This window comes from Haliotis rufescens, unplaced genomic scaffold (genome assembly GCF_023055435.1).
Source record: "Haliotis rufescens isolate VD_foot unplaced genomic scaffold, xgHalRufe1.0.p SCAF_6, whole genome shotgun sequence".
NCBI lineage: Eukaryota > Metazoa > Mollusca > Gastropoda > Lepetellida > Haliotidae > Haliotis > Haliotis rufescens.
The window spans coordinates 14017056-14030595 of record NW_025964334.1 but is presented as its reverse complement, the minus strand read 5'-3'; the positions used below and the strand labels follow the sequence as shown (position 1 = coordinate 14030595).

Sequence of the window (13540 nt, the reverse complement as noted above, 5' to 3'; positions counted from 1 at the left end):
CTCTGTACCAACTCTATCTTACTTCCAATAGGACATGGAGACATCATCGTTGTTGATCAGACCTCCCATCTGTCAACTCCAATATGTCTCTCTGTACCAAATCTATCCACTTCATCAACTGTTCATCAACCCAGACGTTGAAGTGTTATGCATTGTTGACGAAAACAAGAAATTCCTTAAGTAGCTGCATCCAATACATCCCACCTCAGGAAGTCCTCAGAAATGTGGTACTTCAACTTAAACAAGTACTTCCCAATCAACACTATTAATTGTTAACCAGTCTCAAAGGAAATATTATAAGCTGTCAACAAATTTATCTTAATAGCAAAATTTGTTTCTTACAGTTCTGGAATAAATGTCAGCAGTTTTACTAAGTTAACAAAACTTGTAGCAGACGAAGGAAATGAACTGAGTTACTTCCCTTTACCCAATGCATTCGGATAAGCATTGGAATATTTCAACTCAAACGACACTTATTCGAGATATGCAAGTTACCTATAATGATGTGTGCCGATTGATTTCTCAGAGGGGTACATGAGCCGGCGACATGAGCCAGCAACATGAGCAGGCTACATGAGCCGGCGACATGAGCCAGCAACATGAGCCAGCAACATGAGCCAGCAACATGAGCAGGCTACATGAGCCGGCGACATGAGCCAGCAACATGAGCAGGCTACATATGAGCCGGCGACATGAGCCAGCAACATGAGCAGGCTACATGAGCCGGCGACATGAGCCAGCAACATGAGCCAGCAACATGAGCCAGCAACATGAGCAGGCTACATGAGCCGGCGACATGAGCCAGCAACATGAGCAGGCTACATATGAGCCGGCGACATGAGCCAGCAACATGAGCAGGCTACATGAGCCGGCGACATGAGCCAGCAACATGAGCCAGCAACATGAGCCAGCAACATGAGCATGCTACATGAGCCAGCAACATGAGCCAGCAACATGAGCAGGCTACATGAGCCAGCAACATGAGCAGGCTACATCAGCCAGCAACATGAGCAGGCTACATGAGCCAGCAACATGAGCCAGCAACATGAGCCAGCAACATGAGCAGGCTACATGAGCCAGCAACATGAGCAGGCTACATGGAAAATATTTGAAAGTATTTCAATGTAAGGTGAGATAAGGTGTGATGTACCATGCGTGAGAGCCTATGTTGCCCTGAGATGTACCAATTGACAACAAATTTATCTTACCAGCAAACTTTGACAGCAAGCAGACAATGAAACTCATCTGGAGTTATCACCTTGTATTAAAGATGAAATGCTTGGTAGTTTGCAGAACTGATACACATTTGACTGGTGTCAGTTTTGGGATAACATAAAGATATCACTGTATCTGTATCATGAAGTTCAGAACATTACCTGATATCTCCAAACTTGAGAAAACAAAAACAAACAATGTTATCACTATCCCCCTCAATGGGGCACATTTAGAATTTTGGTTATTCATATAGTAGTGAATAAAAACTATAGAAAAAGCGTCCCATAAAGAAGAGATAGGCACTAGGGTCACATTCATGTAACATCCATAGTTTCTGAAAAAACTTGTCCCCACTGCAGACACACTGTACACTTCGTTGAAAAGCATGGAGCAAGGGCCCTAACTCTGTAAGAAAATAATTCACAGCACCAATTTTCGAACTCAGTCTTGACAAGTATCTCTTTCATTCAGATTATTTTAGTAGTTTCTGAGAAATCTTGTCCCTATTTCACCCAGTATGCACCAAGTTGAAATGCATGGGGCAAAGCAAATGCGGCACCTTAGACGACCGGGCCACCAGGCCCCTGACTCATAACAGGCTCTAATAAAAGGTATCAAACCTAAACCATGCTAAACTCACAGTCCAATTAACAAAACAATAATCATGATAATGTCATTCTGGATGTACCACTGAAACGGAACAAGTCATTGAAAAAATAATAAGCCATGATCGTGATAATCATGATAATACTCAGTCATGTCAAACAGATTCAGACTTGAACCCTGTTAGTCCCCGAGACAAGCAAATATCTGGAAAGACAAGTTTTTTCGAATAAATCTAGTTCCATTACAGTCTGAGACTTTGGCCATGAGTCCGAAGCCTGAGTCTTGAAAAGATCTGTGTGTTCTTCTAAGCTCAGTTAATATTAGCAAACACAATATGAATAACACAAAAATCAACTGAAAATGATGCTGAGAGACAGATGAGTAGACAAAGACATTCTTGGCACAGGCTGGTGGATCCAGTAAAATTTGGTAGTTAAATCAGTACTCTTAAAAAATCGGGGATAGCTTCTGCGTATCTGCGTATCTGCCTACCCGCCAGGTCTGGAAGCAATATTGCCATAAACTTCACCCCCCAACCTCCAGACACAAGGACAACTGTCGCAAGTGTGCAATGTCTGACCCTTTCCCCATGTTGAAGCATTTGGAAAAAACTTAACTTGTACTTACTTACCTTTAGTTGAAAAAACCAAAACTCCATTACAAACATGAGACATTAATACAACATCTATCGGATGCTGAAGAAACATTCATAGTTTTCGCACTAATCACATGAACAACTGTAAAACATCTCAATCACTTATAGGCTAAAAGACCACTTTATCTTAAAAACAAGTCATCATCTGAGTATTTACAATTTCTGTGGGACGCCACATCCCACGTTAAAGCGCAAGTATTTGTGATAGAAAACATACGATGTCCAAAAACCTATTATGCTGCAAGCTCTGATCGAAAACAGGAAATCCGCAACGGTTGTCCGGTTTTTCGATAATATCTTTCGGAGTTTTTTTGTTTTAATCTTTGATTATATTTTTACGCAGAAGATGATTTTTTCCGATGACTACTGTTTTAAAAAACATGATTTTCCGCGTTTCCGTGGAGATTTCACATCCCTGGTTAATGCATGTTAACACATACCTTATCAAGTACCTTACATTCTACTCCATGTTTTTTAAATTGAACTGAAAACTTCCTGCTGACATGAATGTTATGTGTAATTATCACAAACATACTGTAGTTACCTCAGGTTGAGAGAAGTGGTCCTCTGCAAGGCCAAGATCAGCGTATGTGACGTCGTCGGTGTCGGACGTCCCCGACATCACCCCTCCTCCGATGTCCGTCCATGTGTCACTAGCTCCTGACCCTGACACAAACACATGAGACACAATCACACACAACAAGAGTACGCTGTGACGTCATCGGTGTCGGACGTCCCCGACATCACCCGCCTTCTCCGATGTCCGTCCATGTGTCACTAGCTCCTGACCCTGACACAAACACATGAGACACAATCACACACAACAAGAGTAACCGTGACGTCATCGGTGTCGGACGTCCCCGACATCAACCCTCCTCCGATGTCCGTCCATGTGTCACTAGCTCCTGACCCTGACACAAACACATGAGACACAATCACACACAACAAGAATACGCTGTGACGTCATCGGTGTCGGACGTCCCCGACATCACCCCTCCTCCGATGTCCGTCCATGTGTCACTAGCTCCTGACCCTGACACAAACACATGAGACACAATCACACACAACAAGACTACGCTGTGACGTCATCGGTGTCGGACGTCCCCGACATCACCCCTCCTCCGATGTCCGTCCATGTGTCACTAGCTCCTGACCCTGACACAAACACATGAGACACAATCACACACAACAAGAGTACGCTGTGACGTCATCTGTGTCGGACGTCCCCGACATCACCTGCCTTCTCCGATGTCCGTCCATGTGTCACTAGCTCCTGACCCTGACACAAACACATGAGACACAATCACACACAACAAGAGTAACCGTGACGTCATCGGTGTCGGACGTTCCCGACATCACCCCTCCTCCGATGTCCGTCCATGTGTCACTAGCTCCTGACCCTGACACAAACACATGAGACACAATCACACACAACAAGAGTACGCTGTGACGACGTCGGACGTTCCCGACATCACCCCTCCTCCGATGTCCGTCCATGTGTCACTAGCTCCGGACCCTGACACAAATACATGAGACACAATCACACACAACAAGAGTACGCTGTGACGTCGTCGGTGTCAGACACATGACACACAACAAGAGTATGCTGTGACGTCGTCGGTGTCGGACACATGACACACAACAAGAGTACGCTGTGACGTCGTCGGTGTCGGACACATGACACACAACAAGAGTACGCTGTGACGTCGTAGGTGTCGGACACATGACACACAACAAGAGTCATGCTGCTAAACAGACTGAAGAAGAACTGGCATGAACACCTCTTTTGGGGACATTGCAACAGGAGAATCTTGGGTTGGGACGAGTCCAAATTTACTACCCGGGTACCCGACCCCCTAATGCTCTCAGAGCTCCAGATAACTTTTTGAGCAATTGAATTTTTACTTGAAGGTTTCTATTTTAATTGGGTTATTACAGTTTTCATTGGGAAACCAATATCTTTTCACTCATGTATTCATCACTCTATTGAGTTTTTCCCAATATGAGCAAACCATGTAAACATTTTGAGATTTAAAAAAAACAAAAAAAATAATGTTTTAGATGTATGTACCGGGTATATAAGGGTTCTAAATATAGGCTTGACTCGGAAAGTAAATAAGCTCGTAATTGTGTGTTCGGAAATTAACTCCATTGTACGCATGTTGAAAAAGCTTCATCGGTTATTTACGCATGCTGCTTTTATACAATTAGAGGTTTTCATTTAATGCATGCGTTTCTGTACACAAGTTCATTGAAAGTAATTGGGGTTTTGAATATTGGGGGGGGGGGGGGGGGTATTTTACGCGAATACTCAGCTTATCTGTAGCTCTGACTCTACCCTCCCGGGTACCAGCTGTAGGTCTCAAAAGTTGGGTACAAAATGTCCGATCAGGAATTGTTTTACTAGAGCCCTGGCAAAACATTTTCAGAAACATGCATACCTGGAAGTATGGAGGATTTTGCATTACTCCAGATTTTCTGATTGGTCAGTCAAGTTGTTTGATTGACAGTTTACATTTTGTGACATGTCTACAGCATAAATATTATTCAGATTGTCTTCAAATATACAATGCCATATTCCAAAGCAATGAAACCTACACCATTTTTTGAACTTATGCAACTGTCTTTGTCCAAATAATACATACCTGACTTGTTGCTATCCGATGATTGTGTTCCTTGTCGATGAAAATAGTTTGGTGCGGAATCAGAGAAATGATCATCATCAATATGAATGTCTTTATTGAAGGGATTAAACCTCTCACGGGGAAATGAGCCGTCTTTTTGAGGAGAGCTACTGGAACTAGATTCAGATGTTCTGTCCTGATTTTCATGAACATGTCTTTTCGGCGTTTCACCTTCAGATGACCTAGAACCAAACCTTGACCCCATTCGTCCTTGAACGCTTACAAAATCAGGTAAACTTTCGCTGAAAGCTTCGCTACGTTTCCGATAAACTCTGGAGCTTGGAATGTCCATGGTTTGTAAATGATCATCATGATCATCTATCTTGTCTTTTGAGGTCAAGGTCACATTTCGTATTGGGCTATCAGCATCAATATGGTTTATTTGTTCCTCTTCTTCAGAATCTGATTCGAATCCAGAAAATTTGGTTATTCTGCCTCCACTTATTTTAACAGTGGCTGTGGAGGATTCAGACGCATGAATAATTTCCCTCTTTTCACTGACCTTTGATTCAGATGCCATTGTGACACTGGTAGGTGGCAATCGATTCATGGTTTAATTAATGTTTGTTAAAGCAAATTTTTCACCCCCATGGCTCTGAACAAATGGGCAATGAACATATCCTGTAAAACAAAGAAAAGATGCATATTAATTATTGATTTTGGTCAGTTATCAATTCACATGTATATTTATCATGCTGCAAAAACAAAATCAAAAGACTCTCAGGTAATACAATCAGATCGACTGTTTTGCAAAACAAATATCAAAGTGGAGAGCATCATAACTAAGTGTGTTTTGCGCGTTGTTGCCTTTTGTAATAGCTACACAGATTTACAGTTTATACCTTCTTAAACAAAAACAATTGAATTCACTGAATGAAACCAGTGCATCATATTTGTCACAAATCAGATATTAATGAATTCATCTTTGCCCCACCAAAGAGTCCAAATTGTTCAAATTTTCCTTGTAATATACATAAGATATAGAAATACATTTTGTGTTTGAAGACACCAAAATTATTATTAGACACATGTTGGTGTTTTTTTTCAGTTTCGTTTTTATTATTTTAAACAAAGTGTTCAAGCCATCAGTGTATTTACTGCTGTTTGATGTGATTTCACACAAAACATAATTTCTCGTTGTATTTCACATATGGCTTATTTCGCCAAGTAAAGGAAAAAGGGAGTATCTCCATCACAAGGCTTTTGGGGACAGTAAGATGCGGGAGGCAGTGGGTTTTAATAATAAATTTATTATTGCATGGGCCCATGCAGTGAAACGTATTACAAACTGTTCGCAAACACATTATTTCAGAAAGTGGGCCATGTCATCCTGGCTGCAGCTGTTTAATTGCAGGGTTTTACCTTGACCTTCAAAACTAGGGGTCCAGGGGACCCCCAATAATTAATTCCCGGCCCTTACAGGAAATATGAAGGTCATGTGAATTAATGAAACAGAGTAGTGTACTGTTAGACTTGATAATTAATACAAATAAAAGGTCCTCAATACACACATCATATAAACCGTGTCAAGAATTTCATTGAATGAATATTACCGTGTACCATTCAGGAAGCAATATATTTTTTCTGTGTCCATTCTACACATTTCTGCATACTGGACACACTATTCTGCGTCACGGACAACATTTACAACTCTGTTATTGGCAGCAATAGTTGGTTGGTTTGTTGTTTTACGCCACACTCAGCAATATTCCAGCTATATGATGGCGGTCTGTAAATAATCGAGTCTGGATCAGACATTCCAGTGATTGATGTCATGAGCATCGATTCACGCAATTGGGATCCATAGAAATTGGCATTAGTCCTATAGTCCTTGCCAAACTGCACAATAGTTAAAGTATCATAAGGACAAGTAGAAATTTGCCCTTTTTAAAGGTTTTGCTATATTAGGGGTGACTATTGGTCTGGAAATCACTATTGCGATAACTATTGATATTGAAAGAAACTATTGCAATAACTATTGATATTGCAAGCAACGATTGCGATAAATATCGATAGTTTTCAGTGTATCATTTAAGATGGATTTTAGAATTGAATTAAACCTTGGAACTGACGTTTCCTTTGAATGTGATAACCATAACAACAAATAAAAAGTAAAGTTTGAGATATGTTTGATTTGTTTTTTCTTTACCCTAATAATTTAAGAAAAAGAAACTTCCACATTACCATGTGTAAATTACTACCACTCATGATCAAAAGAAAATCAAATTTGAACAGCAGTGCATGTATTTTATTGATATGGTAAATACAATCGAAACTACGATATTCCTAACTGAAATCGATACTATTGATCGGAAACTGATTTAACAATCAATTTATTGACTTTAAGTGCTTACCAATAGCAATATATCGATATTTAGATTTATCGTGACACCCCTATGCGATATGTTATCATAATAAGGACTAGTCGATTAAAACTGTTAGTTTCTATCGCTGTAGTCAGTAGTGATACAGCCAAATACAGGTCATCAAAATCCCACAGGGTGCCCTCAGAAAAATGTGAGTAACATCAATCTCATTTACCGTATTCGACGTAATAAGCGCCCAGGGCGCTCTCAAAATTAGAAATAGGGGGCTCTTATTAAAATATTATTTTGGTGAAAAAAAACTAGAGTTGAAAGATAAATTTCGTGTTCATGTACGACAGATATATTTTTCCAGAATTTAATTGCCCATAATTAAGGTTGCATATACTATATGAATGCGTATCATACGCGAATAAATAAGTCTTGTGAACATTGATCATCCGGAAGGGGTGCTAATTGGGATTGTTCACTAGCCAATATATTCGCAAATACTGCCGTGGGCGCTTATTACGTTGAATATGGTAAATAGAACCTTTTTCTCTTAAGCAATACTTCCCTGACGACACCTTGATAGAAGATCATGTGTTTGTACCACCCTGATTCGAAAATTCCATTTGTGCAAATGACACCCCACAGAGAAAACATATAGCCCTTCAATGGCACTCCCTTAAATTTTGAGCAAAGATGCAATGGACATGACAGGTGTATGAAGTTTCCATGACTTAATAACGGCACCACTTTTTACTTTCAGAACTTGTCGTTTTAGTTTGTTTGCAAGATGCAGAAATAGATATGCTGCTTGGAACTCCTCGAGTATTTGATAGTCTGTGGTGATACAGCGAAATCATCACAACAATTGTGAAAAACAGGACCCACAGTCACTAATCCAGAGGACTAGAGTCAACCTTATTTCACTAAGAGTTTGTATCCAGTCCTGCTTGAGCAAGACAAACATGTTACCAATGATTACATTTTCTGTCAGTTTTATTCAGTTCCAATTTGTAGAAAAATTTAAGCATTGAGAACTAGTTCAGAATTTTAAGCCTGAAATGCTACTTGTAAATAAGGACTAGCATCATTGGATTTTTACTTGACCTCAGCACAATTTAGTAGTCTCTTGCTTGCGGACAAGTGTATTTCATAGGCTGGTGAAAGTCAGAGAGTGTACACTTCAGACAGCATAAAAAAAGGGGTGCATATAGATATATTACATTATCAAAAGATACTGACTATACAATACAATCATACATTCTAAAAGCGGTGTAAAACCATACTCACTCACTATAAGCACAGCTCTCATATCACCACAATAATCTCATGTAACTTGATCATATCAGCAACTGCATACAACTAGTCGAATACTATTGCGAAACTAAAACCGGCCATATATGATTGAACATGTTGGACATGTCTAACATTCCTTTTCCTCGGCCAAGAATGAACATGTTCTACATGAATACTCAATCACGTCTCTTATCTGCATGCATGTATGGTTTTTGCTTTTAACAATGTGTATTTTGGATAGTGAGTATGGTTTTATGCCGCTTTTAGCAATATTCCAGCAATATCACGGCGGGGGACACCAGTAATGGGCTTCACACATTGTACCCATGTCGGGAATCGAACCCGGGTCTTCGGCGTGACGAGCGAACGCTTTAACCACTAGGCTACCCGACCATCCCTATTATGGATAGAAGCAACTGGCCAAGTAAATACTTGATAGTGTAGCACAGCATGAATACAATGTGTTGCATTTTTAAAGGGGCACTGATCTAACGCATTTCCCCGGACTGGTTGTTGCCTTTGTTATTGTTTTTTCCCCCGTGAGTACCCGGATGATACACAACGCAACTGAGCGTGACCAGAGACTGGGCTACCGTCTGCAAGGACAGCTAAATAAACTTGGATGCTATAGGCAATATTTGTTTTACGCATTTTTACATAAACACTGATTGGTTAACTGTGATCTATAAAAATTTCGACAAAGGGCGCATGTTAATTAATTTCTCCAGCCTAAACAAACAGACAAAAAGAACGACGGAGCTCATCGGATGTCGTCATTTGGAAATACCCAAGATGGTTGTATTTAATACTAAAAAAAAGTATCCATGCAGTGAAAGCATTTTCGGATTTCCGATTGCGTCGATAATACGATTACTACTCCCTTGTTGTCATCCACGTTTTCTCGTATAACCCTACACTTGTGTATTTGTCGTCATTCACTTGATGCTCAGTTAATGAATTTATTACAGGTACAATTAGTGGTAGCACCACTTAGATTACCTGACAAAGGTTCCCATTTGGCATTTATTGTGTCTGGGTTAATTATTCAATCTAAATCCAGGTTTGAAGTGAGATGCAATGTGTGTTATGTAATATGCACGTGGCAGCCCAGCAAGAGATGAATAATCAGTTGATTTACTTTTTTTTGGTAAATCAACGGATCGTTCCTAGCCATCAAAGGATTAACAGAAAATACGTTGATTGATTAATCACTGTTATCTTGCACAGTGGATATGTCAAAAGTGAGTGTTTACATGTCTAGGTTTACTAAAACAAAGGGAATACACTCACATCATGGCGTGAAGTGCCGATGTAAAAACAACATACTTTGTTCAAAGGGTTAACTGATAATACGTTGATTGATTGCTCATTGTTATCTATCACTCAAAGGATTTTTTAGGAACCGTGGACGTTATGAAAATAGTTGTCACGTGGGCTTTCTCAGCCGACCCTTGAGACTTGACACCTATATGAAACACCTGAAACAATCTAAGTGATCAGTTGAGAAACGAACACGGGTTATAATATCCCGAAACGATATATATCTTTTAAAATATTTGATTGTTACAGAGACATGTGACATCGAATAAGTTTCTTTGTACAGCTGCAGACGAGTAGGATATTGTTCCTTTGTGTGCATGGATATTCACGGATACATTCCTCGAAACAAGGAACATGAGGAAGCTGCCTAAAATTTATACACATAAATTTGGTAGGTTGTAATTATGGTATTTGCATTTTGTTTTCATTTGAACCGATTCGTTCTTGTTCCTCTACATCTTGGTTGGGAAATTCTTCAATGCGCAATAGACGTTGTTTTCACAAGTCTTTTCCTTTGTAAGCGTGTATATATTACCGTCAATTTGTAAAATCTGATTCTCTCAGGCAATTTATAAAATGTGCAAATATTTCAGGCATTTTGACTGAAAGATCTGTCCAGATTGACTAAAATTGATTAAGACGATCAAAAGGGCCTAAAAACACAACAGATTATTATGTAGGGTGAGAAGCCATACAACATAGAAATGTACTTTTCAACGTCACATTTTCAGTCTCTTGGTGATGACATTAAACATCAAAATGTTTGGAATTCGTTATCATAATAATATAGATGGAAATGTTTTTCAGTCACTTTGTAAAGTAACTGAATATTTAGACGTTTAATAAATTTGTTACACATTTTGACAGTAAAAAAATATACACACTATAAAAAAAGCAATGCTCAGGTGAAATATTTACTTTGTGTTGCAAGTCGAAATAGTGTAAACAAAAATCGCAAAATTACCAAGCAAGTGACTTTTCAAAACTTCGTCACCATTACCGATGCTACCCACAAAGATACCTACATTTCCTTATTATCTCGAAAACTGTATTTCATTTTGTTGATCAATGTGACCATACGCCCTTATTACTACCCATAAAAGTGACTAATGCGCTTACGAATAGCGCAGCAGAGGTCGCGAACTAGTCTAGATTTCTGCTATACATCTGGGTACTCACTGGGAAAAAACAATAACAAAGGCAACAACCAGTCCCGGGGAATTGCGTTAGATCAGTGCCCCTTTAATATTTCAACATGTTATCAACTGATCAACGTATTTTGAAACTTGGCAATCATCAATCATCCTGAACACACAATGCCTTAAAGAAAGTGGTTAAATGTAACAAATGTTACATTTGGGATAACACTTTCTTGGTAAAGTACAGATTCTGGACCTTTTTTGCGGTTGAATCCTGGCCAGAATTTGAACCCACACTGCCAGAGTGTACTCTACCAAATAAGTGTTATCCCAAATATAACATTTGTTACATTTGACCACTTTCTAAATGGCATTGTGTTTATACCTTTCGGCTATGAGAGCCATGTCAATTTACACTTGTCAGAGGGGTACACAAAGTATATGAGACTACCAGTTATCAGATTTTCATTTTGTGGAAGCATCGGTGACTGAGTGGGTTAGAATGCTGACTTTCTGTAATGGTGATTAGGTGCATCACTCTGGCAGTATGGGTTCGAATCCCAGATGAGACTCAACCCAAAAAAGTACTACAATCTGTATTTTACTAAGAATGTGTGAGGCCTATCCCCAATACAACATTTGTTACATCAATGATCATGTCAAATAAGATCAGTACATGTGTAGGCCTACATAAAGAGGATGAATATCTGTGTCAGGCCCACTGCCCTAGAAAACCCAATCATGACAACGCACGGGACGTGTGAATGACAGAACAAAATCAGGTCAGCATTCTAAGCATACATTGGTGTAATACTGTAATAATACCATGTATACTGCGAAGCAAGGCGGATTAACAGCTGATTGATTCTGTACGGATTAAACAAGCCTGAAATTTAACCAGGACGTTGCACGGCTATATAATCAGATCCTTGCAGTCTCTTGGCAACAAAGGAATCGAATGGAAAGTAAATGGGTAGGGAGAACAACCCCCCTGGCGCACCAAAATGCGAAACACTGATTGACGTGACGTCGCTCACGGTCAAATAGAATATCATGCTGGTGTCTGTCTGTTGTCCTTTCATTCAAAACCTATTTGGCTGTTTACCTCAAAGATGCTTTACGACGATATCTACGCCGGTATGCTGGCCTGATTTGTACCGTTACGCCTGATACAGCATAGGCTTCAACTTCAGGACCAAAACAAACTCGTGACGAAAATACAATGACCTGAACCGGAAGTACTTGTTTCATCACATTCCGTTCATAAATGCTAAACCGGTTTCAGAATGAAACCCGTTAGATTTGAGGCCCTGTAAAGGAGGACACGCTTCGACTGTAAAGCGGAGTCATTGTAACAAAAACCGATACAACACTGGGTTTGTTTTTTTTGTTGTAAAAAAGTAGTTTGACATTTTGATCTCATACGAAGAATAAAGTGTAGGTCAGATTAAAAAGGGTTGTCATTGACATAACCTGACTGATATGTGTCAAAATGGCCACACGCCCAAATGGATCCATATATATTATAAGTGTTTGAAAATAGGGTACGCGACGATACGTCTGAAAATCCGAGTTGGCAGCAGGACAAGGTGATTGTAAAGTTTCAACTAAGCAAACTAGCTATGTCTTGTCTGATACTAATGTTGATATCACGCTTGTTTGTGTTTGTTGTTTATGCCTCACTCAGCAATATTCCAGCTATATGACGGCGGTCTGTAAATATAGAGAATCTCAAACGAGTGTCGATATATTTGATATCAAAAGACACTCGGGTGAGATTTTATTTATCATCCAGCATGATTCTTCCAACTTTTTCAGTTTGTAGACAGTAATAAGCAGTGTCTTAAGTGTAAAAAGTACCGCTAACAGCTTCAGTAGCAGAGCCATTAGAGATGTCATTTGATTGTGACGTCATGGTAACCAATGAAGTCACAATGGTCTGCAAAGCATTGTGATGCAATTTTATTGCAGCGATATCTACAGTGTAGATATCGCCTGATCTCACCCAAGCGACATCTCCTGTGGGAGCCAGTTTTGGATCATAAAATCAAGTCTGGACCAGACAATCCAGTGATTAATATCATGAGCATCGATCCACGTAATTGGGATCGATGACATGCATCAACCAAGTCAGCGAGCCTGACCACCCGATCCCGTAAGTCGCCTCTTACGACAAGCATTGTCGCCTTTCATGATATCACGTACAGTTGTCATGTTATACAAGACACACCCACTCGGTAAAGTCCAGCACATACCACCTACACTGTCTTTCTCAATAGGTAGAAATGATCCGGTGACAAGGTCATCACAACC

General features: G+C 39.8%; 1 protein-coding gene across 6 annotated transcripts in view; it reads right to left on the bottom strand.

The window, feature by feature from the left end:
- The window catches only part of LOC124135448 (differentially expressed in FDCP 8 homolog A-like), a 41281-nt gene extending 28813 nt beyond the window's left edge, over positions 1 to 12468 (bottom strand). For 5 of the 6 annotated variants that reach the window (XR_007218727.1, XM_048385902.1, XM_048385903.1 and 2 more), the window contains exons 1-3: positions 12333 to 12468; positions 5122 to 5781; positions 3021 to 3142 (exon numbers count right to left, since the gene is read on the bottom strand). Coding sequence is in view for 5 of the 6 variants with exons in the window: in XM_048385902.1 (XP_048241859.1) it covers positions 3021 to 3142; positions 5122 to 5710 (711 nt within the window). In the remaining variant the exon portion in view is untranslated. Of the gene's footprint in view, positions 1 to 3020; positions 3143 to 3347; positions 3698 to 5121; positions 5782 to 12332 lie in introns of those variants that run through there. The other variant, XM_048385906.1, reaches the window with a different exon arrangement.
- Between the last annotated feature and the right edge of the window lie 1072 nt (positions 12469 to 13540).